The sequence below is a fragment of the Astatotilapia calliptera genome, chromosome 7, assembly GCF_900246225.1.
Source record: "Astatotilapia calliptera chromosome 7, fAstCal1.2, whole genome shotgun sequence".
Lineage (NCBI taxonomy): Eukaryota > Metazoa > Chordata > Actinopteri > Cichliformes > Cichlidae > Astatotilapia > Astatotilapia calliptera.
In genome coordinates this window covers 41,363,795-41,386,637 of record NC_039308.1, presented here as the reverse complement: position 1 = coordinate 41,386,637, position 22,843 = coordinate 41,363,795, and the positions used below count along the sequence as shown (strand labels likewise).

The 22,843-nt window shown below is 42.7% G+C and overlaps 2 protein-coding genes across 9 annotated transcripts in view; both read right to left on the bottom strand.

The window, feature by feature from the left end:
* LOC113026245 (A-kinase anchor protein 13-like) overlaps positions 1–14,094 on the bottom strand; it is a 62,064-nt gene extending 47,970 nt beyond the window's left edge. For 3 of the 6 annotated variants that reach the window (XM_026174783.1, XM_026174789.1, XM_026174787.1), the window contains exon 1: positions 13,698–14,093. The gene's annotated coding sequence lies outside the window, so the exon portion shown is untranslated. Of the gene's footprint in view, positions 1–8,606; positions 8,809–11,416; positions 11,833–13,697 lie in introns of those variants that run through there. The other 3 variants (XM_026174784.1, XM_026174788.1, XM_026174785.1) reach the window with 3 other exon arrangements.
* A 2,309-nt stretch (positions 14,095–16,403) lies between these two features.
* On the bottom strand, positions 16,404–21,880 carry ska1 (spindle and kinetochore associated complex subunit 1). Of its 3 annotated transcripts, none has more exons than XM_026177023.1 (7): positions 21,687–21,730; positions 20,483–20,568; positions 20,271–20,386; positions 19,713–19,807; positions 18,931–19,056; positions 17,764–17,933; positions 16,404–17,120 (listed from the first exon to the last, which is right to left on the bottom strand). In XM_026177023.1, exons 2-7 carry the CDS (start codon positions 20,562–20,564, stop codon positions 16,972–16,974), a joined length of 738 nt encoding a protein of 245 aa, XP_026032808.1. In that variant the 5' UTR covers positions 20,565–20,568; positions 21,687–21,730; the 3' UTR covers positions 16,404–16,971. The 3 variants fall into 3 exon arrangements, with proteins under 3 accessions (XP_026032808.1, XP_026032807.1, XP_026032806.1); XM_026177022.1 differs by lacking the exon at positions 21,687–21,730 and adding an exon at positions 20,991–21,198; XM_026177021.1 differs by lacking the exon at positions 21,687–21,730 and adding an exon at positions 21,751–21,880 and having other exon boundaries at positions 16,406–17,120.
* Positions 21,881–22,843: the final 963 nt, after the last annotated feature.

The window sequence follows — 22,843 nt, the reverse complement described above, 5'->3', positions numbered from 1 at the left end:
AGAGAACTTTTTCCCTTTTGGTGGCTCGGGCTTTAGTAACTATTATTTTGTCTGTGTCTATTAATAAGTGTGGACATTAACTTTAATAGAAAAGTCATAATGTCTGCGTTCATATCTCTTGGTAAATATGGAGGTCTAACACTTTTTCGGTTTGAGATTGTGTTGGGTGAGGGTCAGAGGGCAACAGTGGGCTGTAGAAGGTTAAATACACTGTGCAGGTTTAGAATTAAGAGTTAAGTGTTGTTCATTCGATTTCCTTTTTACACCTATTAGTATATTGGATCCAACTATGGACAGGTCACAGCAAAATCAGTCAAACAACAGATGAAGAAATTTACAGGCTTGTTAGATATGTGCAAGAAAAAAATGAATAAAAGGAAAAAGCATGTTAAAATGGAATACTGAAAATAGGGGAAAAGCTGCTCCTTTGCCAAATAATAGCTTACCAGTGGACTAAACCTCATGGGGAGAAGTTTTAAATCCAATATGTTCCTCCTTTGACTTCTTTGAGTTAGCACAAGACTCCCCAGATTGAAGAAGCTCTCCACAGGCACACTCGAGGGTATTGCTGTGTTTCATGGAAAGAGTCTATCCTGAAAAAGTTCGGGATCCTCAAATATTCAATAACTTCAGTGTCTGAGTGAAAGGAAGCAGTATCCTGCTCTTCAAATACAAAGAAGTCATTTTCAGTGACGCTGCAGGCCGAAGTCTGTCACTAAAGCGCTGCATCTTACTGCTCACTGTGGGACAAATGATGACAGTCAGCACTTTAGTGCTTCTCTTCTTTCACAATGTGGTTTTCGTCTTGATCGCGGACAACATAGGTTACAGTGGAGTAGACATTACACTGACAAGTATCCCATATCAGTGACATTCACATCCAAAAACTGACTGCTGTCTACTCCACTGTAGACAGCAGTCAGTTTTTGGATGTGAATGTCACTGATATGGGATACTTGTCAGTGTACTTGATTACTAAAATAACTCACAGCTGCAGTTTTATATAAATGGTTGTAATTTGTCATGGATTTTTTTAGGATTCTTCTGCTTCAGTGTTAAAAGCCTTAATAAGTCCCAACCTTAACAAATGGCAGGCTCCATATGGTCAAATTGTGTCCCCATCTAATCGTTCAGTTATAGCACATGCTGATGAGCGAGTTATCTGTTGTTACAGTGTTCTGTGACCATGGCAGACAGATTAACTATACTCTATAAATATTCTAGGCTTACAGACTGCATACAGACTGCTGCCCTGTGCTGCTGTTCGACGCCTTTGCAAGAGAAAATTAAAAAAAAACAGTTTCTGTGCTGTGTGCACCTCAATTCATTTCATATTTCCACGACGACCTTGGTGTCACCTACGGGATCCTATGACTGATTGGCATCTGGGGTCTGAGATGGACATAAACTGATTATCCCTGAAAAGTGCTAAGACCAACAACACTGGGATTTTCATCAGAAGACCACATTGTCTTCAAGGGTGAGAGATCCGAAGAAATTGTTATAATTTTGAAAAAAGAAAATTAGGAAATTGATTGTTTCTCTGTGTTCACACCTGGTGTAGAGTTCATTACAGGGCCGAGTAAACCCAGGGAGCTCAGCAGAACAACTTTAAATGACTTTCAAAAGGAGAAAGTAACCGAGGACCTGGTCGTCCTCGCTGTATTGACTGCTCCATCATATAATAGTGGAAAACAGTTTAGATTTATAGCCTATAGACAAAATGAAGGAAGATTCAGCATGAGGAAGCTAAATCAGCTGGAAGAGAAAGCAGATCTTAGAATACAAGAGGTAAAATGGTAAACGAACTGGTTCTTAAATAGTGGTTTTCTACTCTAGCTGAGCATTCAAAGCTCTTTATACAACAAGCCTCTTAAACACACTTAAAGCCATTCAAACAAGCACTTTTCCCCCTATGCTTAAGTACTTTCATTCTAATACTCAAACTCCAATGGAGCACAAGTTGAGGTTAGTATCTTGCCCAAGGTTATTTGGCATGCACACTGGAGCAGGCAGGGATTGAACCACCAACCTTCTAATTAGTAGATGAGCAGTGCCCTACAGTACGAAGCTCGTTCAACATATCCAGGGTATCTGTCATGGTCCCCGTGCCTGCTCGGCTGGCCCTGTGTGGCTACATGTTATGTTTTGTCTTTTCTCTCTCTCCTCTCTCTCTGCTCGCTGCCTGGGCGGAGCTCATTGTGAGCTCCCGGCCTCCACCACCTGTAGGCAATCACCTGTGGCTCCTCACCTTGTTTGCTCCCGCTACTTAAGGCAGTGACTGAGAGCACCTCGCCGCTGGACTATTGAGTAACGCTCGTCAGTGCTACTTTAGCCTCAGCCAGTTTTGAGCTCTGTCCGTGAAAGTTCCGTGCTAACTCTTGTTCTCTGTATGCAGATTTCTCGTGTTTGGTTTGGAGACTCTGGACGCTTTTCCCGACCCCGCTCTGCACCCCTGGGAACCCTGGCCCCCTTCTCCTTCACCTGTATATAGTGCACCTGGAGTGTGTAAATAAACCTGTTTTTCTGAGATTTCAGTCTGCGCCGAGTCCTCCCTGCTCCTCCGTGACAGTATCTTTCACTTATCTTAACACTGGCGATCAGGCTAAACGGTCATACAAAGCTGGTTATCAAATCGCTAAGCTAACCCAGGGTTAACTACTACCTACTACAGCAATGTTATCAAATGGCGACAAAAAATATCAAAAGGTTATAAAAATATACCAGTAAAATGCACAACTTCGGAGAAGTGAATGAAGCTTCGGAGCAGCTTAAGTCACCATTGTGATTTACTCCAGTAAGAAGTCAACCACCTTTGTAGTACAAAAAACCCAGGGTTAACCCTAAAACTCCAGCAAAGAAATAAAATTATTTTACTGAAAATCCCAAACCCCCTGGAAGCATTAAATGTGTGAAAGTATGAGTGAGAATGCAGGGACAGAAAGGAAGCTAAAAAAGGATAAGGGTAAAACAGATAACTCGTCTCTAGAGTTATCTTGATTGCATCCTTTCTTAGAAGTGTCATGGACTGCTATGTTCAAGGCAGAAATAGGACTCCAATGCAAACTGAGGGTTTAAATACACAAGAGGACATTAGGAAGGAGTGGAGACACCAGAGGAACAACACAGAGCTAAACTAAATCTAACTAATGAGATAAGGAGATGAAAATCTCAACACAACACACTTGACACAAGCAACTATCTGTGGTGAAGTGTGGTTTGTGGTTCAGCTGCAGGGGAGAGATGAAGCAGTGGGTTCAGGGTGTGGTGTCAGGAAGGCTGACCAGAACAGCTGATTTCCATTATCTTATCATGCCTCCCCTATATAGGTTGGATACCGAGAGCTGATGGGAGAGGTGTGTATGGTGTTGGATTGAACGGAAGTATGGCAGCTGGAAAGCTGTACGAGAAGACTGAGCAAAAATCCAATGTAAATAAACATACACGTACCTTGTAAAGTTGTGTGCGTCGGGTCCTTTGTCACACTTTTAAAATAAAACAGGAAGTAACTAAGACTAAGACATACAAACTTGACGGAGCAAAACCTGACGTAACGATCCTCTTTTCTACCAAGACTAGCGACTGGAACATGGCATGTCACCTCTCTGGGTAGGAATGAGCCTCAGCTAGTGCATTAGGTTTAGAGGTACCGGGTAGATATAGTCAGGCTCACCTCAGTGCACAGTTTGGGCTCTGAAACCAGTCTCCCGGAGAAGAGCTGGACTCTGGTTCAGTTTGGAGTTGCCCTTGGTGAGAGGCAGCAGGCTGGGGCTCCGTTAGTCAAACTCGGATACAGAAGGAACAATGCGGTTTTCCGCCCGGTCGCAGAACACTTGAACAGCTCTTTACTCTCTCAAGGATACTTGAGGGTGCATGGGAGTTTGCCCAACCAGTATACATGTGTTTTGTGGACTTGGAGAACTCGATCCTTAAACAACCACTGCAAGAGCTTGGTCTGCATAACTGGCAATAAGTCGGACTCATTCCCTGTTTGTGTTGGACTCCACCAGGGCAGCCCTTTGTCACCAATTCTGTTCGCAATTTGACCATCGTGCTAAAGCAAGAGCTGAGCGTAAAAGCAAAACTGTCGATTTACCGGCTGATCTATGTCCCTACCCTCACCTATGGTCACGAGCTTTGGGTAGTGGTCAAAAGAACAAGATCGCAGATACAAGCGGCGGAAATTAGCTTTCTCCAAAGGGTAGCTGGCTTCTCCCTTAGAGATTGGGTGGGCCCTCCAGGAGGGGCTCAGAGTAGAGCTGCTACTCCTCCACATCAAAAGGAGCCAGTTGAGGTGGTTTGGGCATCTGATAAGGATGCCTCCTGGGCACCTCCTGAGTGAGGTGTTCCGGGCATGTCCCACCGGGAGGAGGCCCCGGTGCAAACCCGGGACACACTGGAGAAATTATATCTCTCGCCTGGCCTGGGAATGCCTCGGTGTTCCCCTTGGACAAGCTGTACGAGGTGGCAGGGGAGGTCTGTGCTTCTCTGCTTAGCCTGCTGCCTCTGCGACCCAGCCCAGGCTAAGGGGCAGAAAATGGATGGATGGATGGATGGATGGATGGATGGCATGACCTTAAAAAGGCGGTTCATGGTCGAAAACCCTCCAAGGTGGCTGAATAACAACAATTCTGCAAAGATGGGTGGGCCAAAATTCCTCTTAATTACTGGAATTATTACTGCTAGTTTCACTGCAAGTTTTAAGCATTCCAACGTACATTATGTAAACTGCAGAAAACATACACACACTGCCATTGTATGTCAAACACATATAAAGACTGAAAAAGCATGCACGCGCACACGCACGCACACACACACACACTTGGCTCTTGCGACAGAAACAGAGAGAAGGACATGTTTCCACAACTTGTTGTAACTAGAAAGTGCATTTTCTGAAGAAACTGCAGTGTGAATGCTTGAATCTGAATGTATGCACTGAAATGAATTAATTACTGAATTTAAGTTAAAAATCTTGAATGAGATAAAAAAAAAACCCGAATTTAACCTGAAAACAAAAGTGCTGAACTGCTAAAAGCTGAAGGTTACACAGAAGCAGAAGTTGGAAAAAAGCTGAAAATGTTTTAATTGTAAATTAGAAAAACCTAAGAAATGAGAAAAGAACATTTAGAGTCAGAAAACATCTGAATGAATATTAAAAGGTCATATTCTTTGAATCACTGAATGAAGAAAATGTGATCCCTCCACTTTGATCCACACAGTTTAAAAAGTTTAAATGTCTGAGCTTTGAAAGACACTGTGTTGGAAAGAGAACAATAATGGCGACATTTTGAGGGTAAAATGATGGCTGTAACACTGTGGACACAGCAGCAGTTGAAAGAGAAGTGTTTAAGATGAATCTTGGCACAGTGGCAGGCAGAGCTCGTTAAGCAGGCAGGTGTGAGCCTGGTTGCTATAGTGACTGCACCCAATGGCTCCATACACACGTACACAGACATGCGCCTCACTTTTGCTCCTTAAAATGAACAGAAAAGTCAGGGCGAAACAAATCGTTCCCAAATGAAAAGTATAGGTCGTATTGACGAAATTCTTTCACCGTGAGCGACAGCAGCTTCTAGTCTACTGAATTCTCAGTTTTCATGCCTGTGGAGTTTATTATATGGACGTGGTGACAGTGGAAAGACACCATGCTCTTCTGATTTTCAAACGAACCTTCTGAGCCATTTTAACATTAGAGTCTATGGAAGAGTTGGAGGGAGGAAGCTGTGCATTGGTGACATTTACGAAAGAACCATAACACCTAGTACAATAGTAAACACATTGGATGAAAGAGGACAGCGATGGCTACGTTTTGAGGGTAAAATCATACCTGTAGAGCAAACGCTGTGGACACAGCAGCAGTTTTAAAAAAGATTTTAAGATTAATTTTTTTGCTCCTCTCACTCTAGCAGTTGAGCTGTCTCACTCTAGCCCCAACATTCCGTCCCATACACACCCATTATAAACTCTGAAACAGGTGAAAAAACATCATGAAACTTAAACTGGAACTAAAGAAAAAGTATAATAGATATTGAAAAGATAAATACAAGGTGAATAGTTGAATGTCTTGTCTTCGTTTTAAAGTTTGAATGGTGGCTCTATGTCAACGTATGTGGAAGTAGTAAGAGTTTAAAAATGAGTAAATTGAATGAGAATTTGAAGGGTCTCCCCATTGAAATACATGGGAAATTTTTGTTGAAAAAAGTTAAATAAAATTAAAAATATAAATGTTAAAAATGAGAAAAATAGAAGCACACCATTCCAAAAGAAGAGGAATCTAATGGTGTTTGAATGGTTTTTCTAAGTTGAACGGTTTTGAAGGAGATAGTCGGCGAAAAACGTACGGAATAGAAAATAATAATAAAGATTAGAAGAACAATACTGTGAATGCTTTTCAAGCATTCACACTAATTATGTGTTTTAAGACTGAATGCTGACTCCGGCTGTTCTTTCCAAAAATTTATGGTGAGAGCCTACCTCAGCTGGTGGTAAGCTATGTCTGGTATGGCAGGAATGACAGAGTAGCAGAGAGAGAGTGGAAGGAAGAAGTGAGGGGTGCTGTGCTTCACTCCGTCACAGACTTCCTCTGACTGCACAGTGGAGCTGCAAAAGGCTGGGCTCTTATCACAACACACCAGCTCAGCCACAGCCAATCAGCTGCTGCTTCTGGCAAAGCTCAGCCAGCTTTTAACCCACATTTTACAGGCTTTCACCTTGAATAAAATACCAAGGCCCAGATTCTAAGGACCAGAGGTAACAGCAGAGAATGAAAACGAACAGAACACTTTGAGAATTTGGTGTAGAAGATTAATGAAAATCTATTAATTCATTATTAAACTGTATTTGCTGATATCACAACTGCGAGACACACTGCACTTTTGTGCTGTTTTGATTTATCACACATCTCTCAGTAACCTGGTGTGTTTGGAGCAATCAGTGAGGCCAGACTGAAGACATGAGTCGCTAGGTTTATTCATTTCAGGCAGCTGCTGCAGGTAGTGTGGGGTGGTTGTGGTTGTGGTTGTGTTGTGGTGTGGTTGTGTTGTGTTGTGGTGGTGGCAGACTTTGGCCCTTTAGTACCAACTGAGATGTGTTTCAATCCCACAGCCTACCTGAGTATTGCTGCTGATCACGTGCATCCCAATGTATAGTTCCAGCAGAATAATGTGCTACATCTCAAAGCTCAGAGAGATATTTGCTGCGCTCAAACAGCCTCCACATTTACCAGATCTCAATCCAACAGAGCACCTTTGGGATGTGGTGAAACTGTTACAAATCTGGAGCAACTGTGTGATGGAATCATTTCAACATTGACCAAAACTCCATCGGAATGTTTCCAGTACACTGTTAGATGAGCCGGTCTAGCTACTGAGCTGCAATGGTGGTGAATCCTCTTACTCACACGCCCCAGTGACTCACTGGTGCACATTTTAGTAAACAGTTTAGTAAACTAAGCCTTGGCCCACATGAAGAGGTGGGCCTAGCATATTTCAGTTGTACACTTGTAGTGTGACCGCTGTCACAACCCAGCACAGATGTCACTTCCTCAGTTACAGCTAACTCTGGAAAAGTAATTTTGTTTAAGTAATGAAATATCTGAGAGAAGAGTGTCACCACTTTTCTAACCACAAAAATGCATAAAGTTATTAAAAATGAATCATTCAATGACAAATTAAGCAGCTAATAGATCTGTTCACTGGAACTCACAACACGAGGTCCATAAAGGGTTGATGTCAGTGCAGAAAGACCAAAAACAACTTACGAGTGACCAACAATCTGTTACATTCTTAAAAAGAAGCAACGCTCCGGGTGGCTCAGGAAAACCAACAGGCCTGGAAGTCAACAAAAACAACTAAAGTTCACGACTGCAGAATTATTTCCTGGGGAAGAAAAGCCCTTACAACATCTAACAAGAGAACTCCTGAGTGAATAAGTGTACAAGAGACGGTTTACAACAAGGTACAAGCCACTGGTTAGACTCACGAACAGGAAGGCCAGAGTAGACTTTTCCACCTCAGTGCTAGGAAAAAAAAATCAGTGGACAGATGACAGCCAGATTAACTTGTACCAGAATGATGTAAGAGAAAAGCATTGACCAGCTCATTATCTGTCATCATCTGTCAAACGTGGTGCAGGAAACCTTATGTTTCCCTGTTGTCATCATGTATGCCTGCCAGTGGAAGCGGGTCACTGGAGTTTACTGATGATGTGACTGCTGACAGAAGGATTAATTATGAAGTGAACTGTCACCAGAACAACTTACAAAGCTTTTGGTACCAAAACTTTGAAAATGCAACAGTACTTGTTTATTACAGGTTAAAGTTGATGTCAGCAACACATGTGTTCCAGTCCATCGTTACACTCATTTAGTGGCCAGCCTGCCAGGACACGTCAAGATATTGTTTCTGAGTGTGATGTTACAACAAGGAGAAATATCAGTTTCATCACTTGTCAAAGTGTCTGTCTGTGGATCTCTCAACAACCAACCTTATTTAATCATTTTACCACGTACGGCAACAATATAGGAAATGTCAAGGCTATACTCACTGCAATTGTGCATGTCCTACGAGTCACTGTGCTTTCAACAGCATACTATATATGAAGCTTACCATGCCTGCTTCAAAGCAGCCGCGTGGACATGTTCTGTGCCTGCTGGGGTTTCCTCCGGGTGCCTCGTCACACATTCCAAAGACAAACTGGTGATTCTTTACTGGCCACAGGCCAATATGTGAGTATGTCCACAGCTCATCTCAGGGCTGTTGACCTGTCTAAGGTATAGTCCACCCCGTCTCTCAACCTCAGGGTGGGTTGCTGCATAGGAAATTTGATAGATGGTGAAGAGGGGAATATTATGCAATCTTTATATTTTGTTCATCATTCATTCATACTTGTGAACACAAGTCCAGACAGACACAGGAGAACTGGTTAATATATGAACTGACATAGTGCTTTTCTACTCTGAGCACTTTACTAGAAGCCTCATCCCCTCAGTCACACACATCCATACAAGAACTTTTGTTTAACATTCACACACGCACTCACACTGTAGTGGATGCATTAGGGGCAAATCAGGGTTCAGTATCTTGGCATGGATGGATGCTCCTTTTAAATACTAATAATATATACTCAGTTAAAAGACACTGGAGAGGTCTAAGCTTAACTACTCTTGTTCTTTGCTAATTATAAATTGGAACTACTCAGCAGCTATTTTTAACCGTGTGTATATGCCAGAATATTTTAGAATGACGTACAACATCACATTAGGCAGAGAACTGGACAAATAATTCAGTTTAAAGAGAAGGACGTTACAGCGTGTTTAGCAGATGAGGACATAAAATAAAAAGCACAGACTTTATGACTGTCTGTCAGCAAAGAGCACAAACATGGATGAGAGGTCCGGCTCTGGGACTCCAACTCTTTGACACCATCCACCTGTCAAAGAGGCCACGCCCACTTAATCATGCAGATTTTAAGCCCCTATAACTCCAGGAATTACTAATGTCAGTGTCACAGGTGCCGAGAATATATAGAAAGAATCGCACACAGACCGTGCTGTGAACATGTGTGCAGACTGTGGTTTTGGGCTCTAACTGACTGTTTCAGTGTCTGGAGCTTTAAATCAACCTGGGACTGCTGCTGCTTCCGCCCTCAGGAACAATGACAGAACGACAGAGAGACGCAGCCAATGGCAGCAGAGTTTTACTACTGCAGACAGCGCTGTGAAAAACTATCGGCCCCTTCCCGATTTCTTAGTTATTTGCATATTTGTCACACTTCCATGTTTCAAATCATCAAACCAATTTCCATATTAGTCAACTATAACCTGAGTAAACACCAAATGCATTTATTAAATGATTATTCATCAATTTAAAAGCTATCCTGGCCATGTGTGAAAAAGTAATTCCCTAACCCTGATCACTGACAGAGGACTGTGCTCGAGTGTTTGCGGTAACTGGCAGTGACTAACAAAGTGACTGCTGGGTGCATCTCTGGGACTATTGTGACCTACTTTTGTGGAAGTGGACTTCTGGGAGGCGCTCTTGCTGCTGGGGAAGAATGGCAGCAGTAAGATGTTCACAGCTCAAACTTTACACGCTGAGGTTTATGCAAATCTCACAATATGTGAAAATACAAGTGATTTAAAAAATCATCCTTGTACAGTTGTTATGAATCTTTATAAGTCATGGGTTTGGATTTTGTGAAGGCTTACACACCATCCATTACGTCTCTGCTTCACTTTTTATTTTCATGTTAGCACAAACTGGCAAGTATACGTGTCTGGGCAATTCAAGTCAAACTATCCTGACCTCAGATGCAATCACACAGCTGAGCTCTGGCTGCTGTCACTTGCAGGCAATTACTGTTGCAAAGATATTTATACATGTGCCAAATTCCACAGGGGTGACACAGTGGCTTCATTAGGAGCACAGATCAGCCCGCAGAATCATCACTGAAACAACAAGGCTGCACATGGACCGACTTTTCTCCTGAAACTTTGTTAGCTTTGGTAGTGTTGCTTTGGCAGTGTTGTGAACAGCACTAGTATGGTGACATGGCGGGCAGGAGAGCGTGCTTTCAGTGACATCGGCACTCTGATAAGACCACAGAGCAGACGCTTCTGATACCTTTGCCTTTTTCAGCAAAATGAAGCATGAGACAAAAAAGCCAAAAAGAGGATTTTAATGAGAGCTGTTCGTGTATGTGCCTACAGCTCAAAGCACCAACCTCTGTCTGTCCTGCTTCGCTATGGGAACAGTTACGATGTAGAGTGAGGGAGCTTCTTTTCAGACTGTTTGTCTCTATTACTGCTGCAGTCACAGCACAACATACAAGCGCTACGCAGGACCTCCTGAAAAAACATCAGCCGTGCTCCGACAGTGTCGAGTTCACTTTAAAGACGCCTGAGAGGAAACTGTCTGCTCGCTGTGACGTCACAGCATTTTAATAACTTTTGTGTCTGTGCATTTCCTGTGGTCACTGGCACGAATTCATTCCCAATCCTGAACTTGTTTTCTGTCACCACCAGCCTGTGCTGCATTCAGGGGGCATCTGTAGACTGTGTACAGAGAAATGAAACCTGGGTTACACTCTCTTTGGAAACAAACTGAATCAGTCAGTGGGATCAGAAAAGCACAGCAATGGGCGACGCTGTGTTAGACTGCAGTAACAGCTGGGCCTGTGTGGACTGTCTGCACACAGTCATGTACGCCGGCACCTTCTGACATCTCATACAAGCATTTTAATTTCTACTTTTTAATCCATCTGAGAGAACACCGTCACTGGCCATCAACTTGGCTTTTAAGAAATTTTAGCTGCTGCTAACCAGCTAAGGAGCCCGAGAGAAACAAGATAAAAAGTTAGAAATGAAGAACAGCCAACATATCAGGGAGTCAGCTGTTTCCATCTCATGTTTTCTTACCGGCTGACCTCAGTATCACCTAGCTGCCTCTCCGCATGGTCTGTCCTCCTGTGGTTGGATGGACTCAAACTCCACTGTCTTGGACTGCAGCTGGAACATTAGTCTGTACTCTGTTCTCTAGTTCCTGTCAGCTTCAAGGTCACACTAACGAGAAAGTAAAGCAAGCAGCGTTCATCTGCATTATGTCTCACACAATCATTTATTTAAGAAAGCACACACTGCACTGCTGTGCATCACAACACCCAGAACAAGTACGACTCAGAACAACAAACACAGCGTTCAGAAGACATGCTAGCAGAGTGAGAGAGCATGACTCAACAGTAAAGCATGCAGCACTGGTTAACCCCACATAGCACGGCTGACTGCTGTGTGACAGAGCCACAGACAGACCGGAGAAACGCAACAGTGTGTGCTTCTGCCTTTTAAAGAGCCTGTAAGGAGGCCTGCTCATTTTGCAGATTCCCCGGTTTCCACACTTGATCTGAAACAGACAGACGATCCAGCTGCTCACTAACTGTGTGTGGAAGAGCAGCTAAGACCATGATCAATACGGTCCCTCCGTTAGGCTCTAAAGCAAGAACAGAGAATGTCCAACAGGAGATGTCACTGCTTGGTTCTTCTTCTGTGGTAAACCTCTTAACCCTTATTGGCTCATCAACAGATTCCCTCATCTGCCTTTTCCTAATCATGTTTAATTTGTCTTGATGGAAAAGGTGATGAGTTGAAGGAAAAGTCAAAAGGCAGCGTGAGCCGAATGTGAATTACATAAACACAAGCTCAAACAGTATAAAAGATGGACAGCTTCTTGATCTGAGAAGTGAAGCCAACATGAAAGTGCCTTAAAGCTGGTCAGCAGGGAACAACCTGTAACTAAAGCATGACTTTTGAGCCTACACAACTCTATGTGAAAGCAGCTCTCTAATGAAATCACAGGCTCAATCACACATTTTGGGTCCAAACAAATAACATATTAAATTCACTTTGTAAACTTTTGGTCATCTCAGAAGTCAGAAGTGACACATAAGGTGACAGACGAGCTCACGCAGGAGGCTCTGTGGATCTGTGATGTTTGCAGACGACATAGCTATTTGTAGTGAGAACAGAGAGCAGGTGGAGGAGAGCCCGGAGAGGTGGAGGTATGCTTTATATTGTAAGACAGACCCTACAATCATTGAGATCCACCTTCTAAAGCAAAGTGTACAAGAGAGGTGAAGAAGAGAGTCAAGGCAGGGTGGAGTGAGTGGTAATGAGTGTCATGATTTGTGAGAGACACACTGCAACAAGAAAAGCGACGCTGAGCTGGTTTGAACAAAGGATGCTCAATCTAGAGCTGCCAGGCAGGAGGAAACGAGCAAGAGCTCAGAGTGGATTGATGGATGCAGTGAAGGAGAACTTGCAGAGGTTGCGCTAACAAATGGAGGATGTTACATGGAGCAGGGTGAGATGCAGGCAGATGATGCGCTGTGGCGACCCTCTACCTGGAGCACTGACGCAGTGCCCCACCTTCAGTACATCAGCATGCTTCTCGGGTTAGTCCTCAAAGGAAGAGGGTGTTTTCTACCACTGTTAGAAGTGGTAATTAAATTTTTTTTAATTTTCTGCCAAATGAATACACAGAAATGCACTGTCTGCAGTGCAGGAACAACTGCTTAATAAAGTGAGTATGAGCGATGGTGGTGATGATCTTTCAACCTCCGGGGTTGGAGCAGGAAAGGCTGGCATGAATGGAAGCATGCCTGTGCTGAGCAAGCAGCTCAACTGTACTGAGAGAGAAAAGCTAACAGCTGGAAAGAGAATGGCCAGATTGCAAAGCTCCCTCCCATCAGGCCTCATACACCCAGAGCATAGCTGTGTGTGTCAGTAATCAGCTCTTCAAAACCTGCATGAACTCTTTCATACCCCGTGTGACATCTGCCCAGCAGACTCCTGTTCCCTCCTCACTCCTCATATATTTTTACTGCACCTTATTTTTAAGCCTTTTACATTTTCCTAATTATTCTCTAATGGGTTTACTGAGCTCTACCGTACTGTTTTACTTTGTCGTATTATTTGTGTTTTTATAGTAAGTATTCTGTATTTTCAGAGGGCTTTTTCATACCTTACTAAGACGCTTTATGATATTTGCTTTCAGCTTCTCCAGTTTTGGAGAAGCTGAAAGCTGAACTGAAGGCTGACGGAGAACCAAACAGCGGGCACACACACACACACACACACACACACACACACACCAGGACAAGCGCTTTGTTTGCGGACAGCTGCTCGGCTGTGCGGCTCTGCTTACCTCACTGCGGTGGTTTGAGGCAGAAATCAGCCTGTTGCTCCCTCACAGAGGCAGACACGGCTCACTGTGCTGAGCGGTTTCCAGGTCCATGAGGACGGAGTCTGTGCTGTAGCGTTTTCCTGAACTTCAGCTTCGAGTGAAATCACCGCGGAGACAAACAGCGCTGTGACGCACGGAACTGCTTTACTTTGAAGGGGAGCCTCTTCCTGCTGTACTCCGGGACCCTGAGCAGATTCGTGGATCAGCAATGAGCTGTGACAAGTTGTTCCAGCTCAGTTCAGTGGGCTTGTACACTGAGAACAAGCAGACTGCCCACAGGGGCACACATGCAGGGACTTGTGGCGATGAGCTCCTCAGACTGACCCCTCGTGGTACACGAACAAGAGTACACCAGAGCACACTGACCGCACAGTGTGCCTTTACCCAGCACAGTAACGTGAACACACACACAACACACGCTGTACTTAAGGATGGAAAATAAGCAGCAGAGCAAATAATATCGCATTGACTATGGCCGTCAATGTGATATTATTTGCTCTATGGCCGTCAGCTCTTTCTGGGACAGTGGCGCGGCTGCCCCTCTGTTGGTCTTCCTTGGTCTCTTGTGTTCTGAGGGCCTCTGGATGTCTGGAGCCTTGATCTCCTCCATACCTGCTTCATGCCCTGGAGGACGGGGCTGTGGCCCCCCCACACCCTCTAGCAGATCATTACATGAAGGAACCTTTTAAATACAAGCGCGCTCACGCTCACAGGTGTACACACGAGTGCTCACACACACAAACTACATCCTTTTTGGCTCCTACCTCAAAGCACACTGTGCGCTGTCGATCTTACGTGCTGCTCAATAATGTTTAATATTTAGTATTTACTGTTATATTCCCATAGATCATCGTGATGTTGTTTATTATACTGCTCTCTTTTTCTTCTGCTTGTTTTCTCTTTTTTCTCTCTCAACAGGTGATTCAGGTGATTGATATATGTATTTTTTGTCTGCTTATTTTGTTGGTTTTTGTTTTTTGCCCTTTATCCCCATCCCTCTTTTCCGCTGTTATTCTTTCCCTCTTTCTTTCTCCCCTTTCTTTTCCCCAGTCAAGTCTGTCCCGTGTGTAGCAAGTGAAAATAAAATAAAATAAACAATAAAAGCAAAGGTGAATCAAATAGACCATTACGGCAAGGCTGGGATGGTCCATTTGGTAAAGTAAATCCGTTGGGCATCTTTCTTTGCCTTTAGACAATCATTCTGATGGCAAAAAAGCCAAACGGGACAGGCAAAAAAACCCAAAAAAACAAAAAAACATTGACTATGGCCGGGACTTCCAGGCCATACTCACACAAATGTTTCTGTACACTATGCCGGCCACTTGGTTACGGCATTCCATGTATGACCTGCCTGCTAGTATCTTGTACCCTGCTGTTTTGTGTGGATTATCTCAAGGCCAGCTTTGCACAGCCTGCACCTGGGGTATTGTCTGGTGTGGTAGAACCCACCCTCTATGGATCTTGTACTGTATCTTGCGTTTGTACATACTGTGCAGGGGCCTGTCCTTCTATGATGGCTCCCCCTCTTGCTCCTCTTCTTTCTCGGGGTTCTACCACCTGTGGTATTCACTAAGCACACAGTCAGTTGTGGCCATTTTCCTGATGTATTTGTGGATGTTCATTGCCTCATCCTGGACTCACCAGTCCCAGGCCCCCTTCCTTCCGCTTAGCATACAGTCTCAGGATGCTGAACTTGGGGTGAAATCCTTCATGCATGGTGATGAGCTTCCTCGTCTTGATGTCAGTGGCTTCTGTCTTCTCCTTTGGCCAGCTTATTATCCAGGCAGGGCACCTGATCACGGGCAGGGCGTAGGTGTTGATAGCCCTGATCTTGTTTTTCCCATTCAGCTGATTCCACAGCACTTGCCTCACTCTCTGCAGCTATTTGCAGCTTTTCTAGCGGCCTCTTTAAGGTTCCCATTTGCCTAGGATTTCCAGGTACTTGCAGCTGTCCGGTATTACAATCCCCTCAGTTCTGACTACCTTCCCTCTCTTTGTTACTGTCCAACTACACTTCTCCAGTCCGAATGACATTCAGATGTCGTTCCTGTAGATCCTCGTGGTGTGGATTGGACTGAGGGGGGTTCAGGCTTATGCAGAAAAGCAGTGGGGACAGCGCATCTCCTTTGTAGACCCCACACTCGATAGTGACTTGTGCTACAGGCTTGAAATTGGCCTCTAGTGTTGTTTGCCACATCCCCATTGAGTTCCTGATGAAGGCTCTCAGCATCCTGCTGATCTTGTATAGTTCTAGGTATTCCAGGATTCATGTGTGGGGCATTGAGTCATATACATATATAAAATTACTTATTACTTTCAGCCTGTGTGTTAGCGTCCCATTGATGACGTGAATGCCTGAGAAGCTGTTGCACAAACTGAGCCTGACCATAACTTCTGTTCTGAGTATCAAGAGATTGATCACCTTTACTTTAATCAACCCGGAGTGTGTTCTTCCAGAGTTAAGCATGCGAGTTATTCTACCAGTCACGCATTAAAGTAAGATAATGAATGACCATTGGAGCTCTGATACCAGGATTCACCATGGCACCAACAAAGAGAGCCTCCATTTTAATCCAGCGGCCTCTGGAATATAAAGTTTTCAGTGTGGAACAGAATTTTTATTTCATAAACCACTACCAGGTAACCCTGGGGTAGTCCCAGAGCAGACAGTATTACCCTTTGTCTAACCTTGTGGCAGGTTTGTGGTCTTTGGCTCTGATAGCGTCTTGAGAGCGACTATTGCTACAACATCTTCCATTCTTGTGATGTTTGTGTTGCTTACAAATGATATTGCAGGAGTTTCAGGAATGTTGCTGTAATGACCTCACGCACAATAGGTTGTACTTAATTGTAATAGAAAACGACTGAAACGGAGCTGAGCAGAGGTGCTAGTGTAAAAGGGCTATAAATCTCTGAATGAAGTCTCAAAAAAACCACAAAAAGCAATTTAATCATAACCAAGCTTTCAGACATGTAAAGATATTATTACATTATTACAACATAATGATACAGAAGAGAAAATGTGCCATTTATTATTACTAGTATCTATTATTACACTATATGACAATACAACATACATATAGAAGTTTAAGTACGCAAACATATATATATACCAGAAGCGTGTTAAATGTTTGGTATGTCTACCTATCACAACAAATGACATTTACCTATGTAAGCCATTTACAAATATGGCAGTGTACTAGAGAAAAGGAAAAACTAACTGAAAGAGTCTTTTTCATAGCAGCATGTAGCGGGTGAGCCCTCCCCCTCGGAGCTCCCGCAGGCGCTGGCAGTGTCGCAGCATGTTCAGAATCCCCTGAAAGCGTTTGTCCACCTTCATCTGGGTAAATTCACGAATGTCATCCTCCACCACAAAATACTGACCTGCAAAACATTTAAGCACAACTGTGAAACTTTGTGTTTTACAAACAATCCTTTCTCAGAAACTGACCAATATGGATGTGATAATGTACTTATAAAGAGCCAGTTGAAAAAAGTGATCTCAAATATCTGAGATGTGGGTTTGCATTTAATGATTCGCCCACAAAGCTGAAAGCAAAAGAAAAACAAGCAAGTATAACACCGGTATCCTTCGTTTTTTAATTTTCAGGACAGTTTTGTTTGCTCTGTTTAGTCCAAAATGATTTTTATATCGCTTTATATGACTCATGAATACTTAAAAACAAACAAACAAATAAAATAAATGGCAGAAGAAAGGTCTGTGGATCATTAAAAGCCTATGCTTAGCTGAAAACACTAAAAAGACAACATATCAAATATTGAAGTCTAACATTTTCACTGTCTCGAGGGGAAAAACCCAGAGATGCTTTCAAAGTGATCAGAAAAACCTTCACAATGATTCTAAAATGTGATCTTAAAGCAAGAAAGACTTCTGTTGCAAACTAAGGAGCTTGGTAAGAAAGAAAGCTCTTTGGACTAACATGACCTCTATGACTGAAAACCTACACGCCCATTCTGTCTTCCTGAGACGTACACAAGTAGCACACAATTTTGGCTTGCAGGATACCTTTTGTATCTTTGGTCTCTTGGTCCTTAAAGCGCTGGTGCAGCTTTCGTGAGTGATTGTTGAGTGTTTTCAAGGACTGATGGACAATCTTGTACTTGGCTGCTACAGCAGTATTGATGCTCTCCACTGCTGCATTGAGCTGCTCATATGTCACACGTCCTTTCATGTACCTGTATGAACACACATCAGAAAAACACCGTTTCATGTTATGTCTTCAGCTATTATGGGAGCAATAGTGAGCGGTATGGGCATAATGAGCCAACCATGGTAGAATAGAGCAGTGTAACTGAACTAGATGAGGCCCAGCCACCAATGACATCTGCTGAGCTGACTGTAGCCAGACTGCCCTATGATGACGGCTGGAAGTCATAAAATCAGAGAACTCAGGAAGGATGTCAGTCACTAACAGAAATGCAGAAGGGTGTCATGACACACAGGTCCTGCATGAATAAGAGGTACAAGAAGTCTCTAAATGAGCTCTGGCGGGTAGCACAAGCACAAAAGCACAAGAGCAGATCCAGCCAGAGCTTAGACGCTTAGTCCTGCAGGCCAGGAATAAGCGAGATATCGACTCACTGCTCCACCACACGAAGATCTAAAGCAAGGATATCGGGATGTCCTTTGGACTGGATAAGTATACCTGAATGACTGCAACGAAACGGAAGGTGATCCAAAGCAAAGGGGCGGAGCTACAGAAAGCAAAATAGTCAAATACTTCCAGAAAGTAAAACAGGTGCTGAGAAGCCAGCTGAACAGTAGGAAAAGATCCAAGCCATCAAATATTCTTTAGCAGATATCAGACACCCAGCTGTAATAAAGAGGAAATGGATGCCACTGATATGAAGACATGAAAACTCCTCATAATGAACAGACAGGTGTCCAGCATATTATATGATATTAACAAGCTAGCACGCACACACACGCACACACACACACACACACACACACACACACACACACACACACACGTTGCCAGATCCTAGCAGGCAAGGCATACATGGTACCCCATAATCAAGTAGCTGGCATTGTATACAGAAACATCTGTGCCAAGAATGGCCTGGAAGGCTCAAGGTCAAAATGAGATAGCCTCCCTAGATTGTTTAAGTGGGTTTCACAAAGGTTTCATACATAAGGTCATTTTGAATTACAGTGATTGATTATACTTACTGAGGGATGCTCTCAAACTCTGGCATAGTGACAAACTCCATCTTTCTGACAAAACTCTTGCTGCTCTTTTTTTCTGCTGGCTGAACCTCTACAGCTTCTTTCTGATTTATTGCAGGTTCGCTTCCTCTGGAAAATAACAGATCATAAGCATTTACTGCATATTTTGTAAGGTGGTGGGCTCTACAAGCAAGGTACAGCAACAGTTGAAAGCAAACATAATGCGTTTGTTTTTATGCTGAGAAGAGCGGGGGGAAAACAAAAAAAACAACCAAGCACTTTTTGATTAACAGCAGAGTAATGAAGTCAGCTGTCTTAATCCATCTGCAGTTCTGGTAAGCTCCACTTAGCAGCACATGAACTCTCCACCTGCTCACTGACTCTCCACCTCACGATGGATCTCCAGAGAGCAACAAGAACAACTGCTTCTTGCTGCCCCCCATGAGCTGGATGGTAACACCGGGAGTTGTGGTTCAGCATCTGAGTGTTATCAAAGACTGCTACAACAGCAGTCTGAGCAGAGAAGCAGGCAGTATGGAAATCCACGACAGGAAGGACCGGGCTGGATAGTTAGTGCCAATTTTTCAAACAAAGAGAAGTAAAAAATTGAGCACAAACAACATTCTGTTGAAAGGGTAACATAACAAAAAAGGTAAAAATGCTGAAGCGGGTTGCCAAATATATTTGATTCATAGATCATTAGAGAAATACTGCTTTATTCAAAATAAAATCCCCCATTTTCCATTAAAAAAAAAAGCATAAGTAAGCAATCCCGGTATTCTCACTTGAGCAGGCCCTTCTTCCGGGGCATGTGTGGAGGGATGTTGTTCTTAATGTGCTGAACATCCTGTAGATGCTTCTGGAAAACCTCATCAAGTTCCTGAGTGAGAAAAAGAGACTGTCAAACCCTAAAACCCTCCGCTCACTTAATGTTTTACTCTGGATGATTTCATTATTTGTTTTCATCTCTGCCATTTTTCCTGCATTCACAAAATTCTGGCATCCTCAAAGGGTGCTTTTTAAGGAAACTAAATGTTGTTTATCTAGGTTTTCATTTAGAAAGCATTAAAAAGCCATTTTGCTGATCAAACTGTCAGGAGAAAATGAATTTCTATTTTGTGCATGTAGTCACCCCTGAAGGTCCACTCTGAGCAAAGGAAAAGCAAGACATTCATGCTAAAAATTAATATCACTTCAGGGGCTTGACTGGATGGCATGTATCAGTGACTAACTGGTTTATGCAGTAGTTAAAATTAGTTATGGCGGTCACAGCTTATTCTTCTTTATTGGTGTGAATGTTAGACTTGTTTGTTCCCACAGATAAACAAACGCCTCTACTTTACCTTGAGATGCTTCAGGTGCTCCTTCTGCTGGTCAACGCCTTTTTCAAACTCCTCCAGAAGTCTCTCCAGGGCAAACAGTTCTTGTCCAAGTTTCTTCGTCTTGTTTTGAGGCAATTCTGTATGCAGAGGAACATTTTATGTCACAAAACTTAGCAGTGGTTCCCATGGATGCAAACACTATCATCAGTCTCATACAAGTGGACATGTCATACCAATAACTGACAGATCCAGCATGTGTTTTATAGAAGTTATTCTGTCATGAATGTGGTGGCTGATATCCTCAAGGTCGCCCATTTTTCTGAAACAGGGTCAAATTAAAACCATTAACATTGGAATTTAAAATTCTAACCTGTCAAGCATGCAGGTGAAGGTCATGCACAAAACTAAAGTAGAACTTTGATGATATCAAACTGCTTAAGGAGAAGAAAAAGCAACAGGCACGACAATGAAAATTGGATCGAAAAACATTGCCTCTCTAAAACCTTAAACATTTAAGTTGTAGACATGGGACATGTGAGACTGCTGCTCCAGCCATCTCCTAAAGCGAGCGCATTATGTCAGACACACATCACTTTTACACTGATGACCCTCACGGCTCCATTCAAACACTTCGACAATTTTGATGGACCAAGGTAGCATGAATATGACAATGCACTATGAGAGATCTGAAGAGTAAACCAGTGGAATAATACACAAATGGTCAGAGTTTTCTTAACGTACGTTATATTTTGACGGGTTTCATAATTATGAACTCCATGTGCTGTTCGTAGTTACCGGAATACGTCCACACACGGATTAACAAACAGGTCAGACACTTATTAAAAGATCAGCTTATAAACTTTAATAGGCGTCAATGAAAGGACAGCTAAAACCAAAGGTCTGGCTCCTGCTTATATGCTGTCAAAACCCATATTACAGTCTTGTTTGTTTATACAAACTCGGCACTTCCGGTAGCTGTTTCAAATTAAAGGGGGGTTACCGTGTCAATGCACAGTCATTTCTTAACCAGGCTCTTATTCTGAAACATTTACAGGAAGTCTGTGGAACATACATAAAATTACGTGTTAAGACAAAGCGCTACACAAGGACAACTTATTAATTCATCATTACTCTGAGTGAACGAGAGCGAGAGCAACGACAGGGAAGAAGAAGACCACTGAAATGTAAGGGTCAAGAGCTATAAAAGCCAGCCACAAGCAGTGCAGTTACAGCTAACTGATGTACGGAAACCTGTTTGCTTCTACTGCCAGCAACCTAACCGTGCGCGCGATCGGTACGCTCGGGTTGTCAAACAAGTCTTTCTATATGAGAGCATATACAGCATGTACACTGTTTAAGGTACGAGCGTATGACAGGGATCTTATGAACCCATGACGTTAGTAACAAGTAGGAACAGACTGAAGGTGGAAGCGTAACCTTTGCCATAAGCGCCATCCCGTCCCCACACCTGTACACACAGTGTATTATTAAGCTCACTCACACATTTAGCTGCTCTCACTTCATCGTAGTCTTCCTCAGTTGCTACTTTCCCGGCTCATTTCAAATGTCACGTCACGAGACGTCACGGCCAGCGCATGCGCTGTTCTAAAACAGCGGAGTCTGGAAGATGGCAGCAGAGTGGTACAATTCTGTTTTGTCACTGTGACAACTGGTCCTGACCAATCTTTTGGCCCTTTTCTACAGTATAAGAAGGATGGACTATGTCATAATGTTATTTTATGTATAGCAAATTTTTTCATACACAAATGTAGATTTACCAAAACATCCCCAGGTTTGTTACTTTCTTATACAAATTGAAACTATATATAAAATCCTTAAGTTACTTAAAGGAAATAAACCACAAAAACTATATGATATTCTTAAGCATCTTCCCACTGAATCCAATAACTGAATATATGCTTCCCCTTTGTTTTTGTTTGTCTGTTTTGTTTTGTTTTCTCTAATAGGCAGCATTTCACTCAATTTTGCATCTTGGTCATTTGTACACATCTATATCGATGTAAAAATTCATTATTTCTGTTTTATATGGTTACATTGTTACTGTAATCGCTGTTCTTTCTGGCAATTCATTGTAATCCTTTGAATTTGTGCAGCACTGATTGCCGTATTTGTATATGTACTTGAAATAATAATAATATATATATTTTTTTAAACTGTCCTGACCAGTGACTGTGAGAGACAGTTTAAACCCTCACTGGTTCCTGCCACGCTAAAATCAGTGCACTTCCTGTCACTGCTACATTTAAAGGAACCTTTTTCTTGCCAGTATTGGATTAAAATTATTGTTGCCTGACGTCAGTGTTACAAACATGCATATGTTTTAGCTGGTATTACAGAGAGAGATGACCTTTCATCTGAATGTTAAATTCAAGTTATTAAGACTTGTCTCCTTGTGTGTGCATGTTTTTAACGCAGAAATCTGTTAGGGGAAAGTAACTTAAGCAATTTTTTGTAATGTTTTGTTTTGTGTTTTTTGTGTGTTGTTTTTTTTTTTTTAAGGATTTTTGTTCTTTGTTCATGGATGATAAACAGCCATGAACAAAAACCATTTGTTCATCCAGTCTAATTTAGTG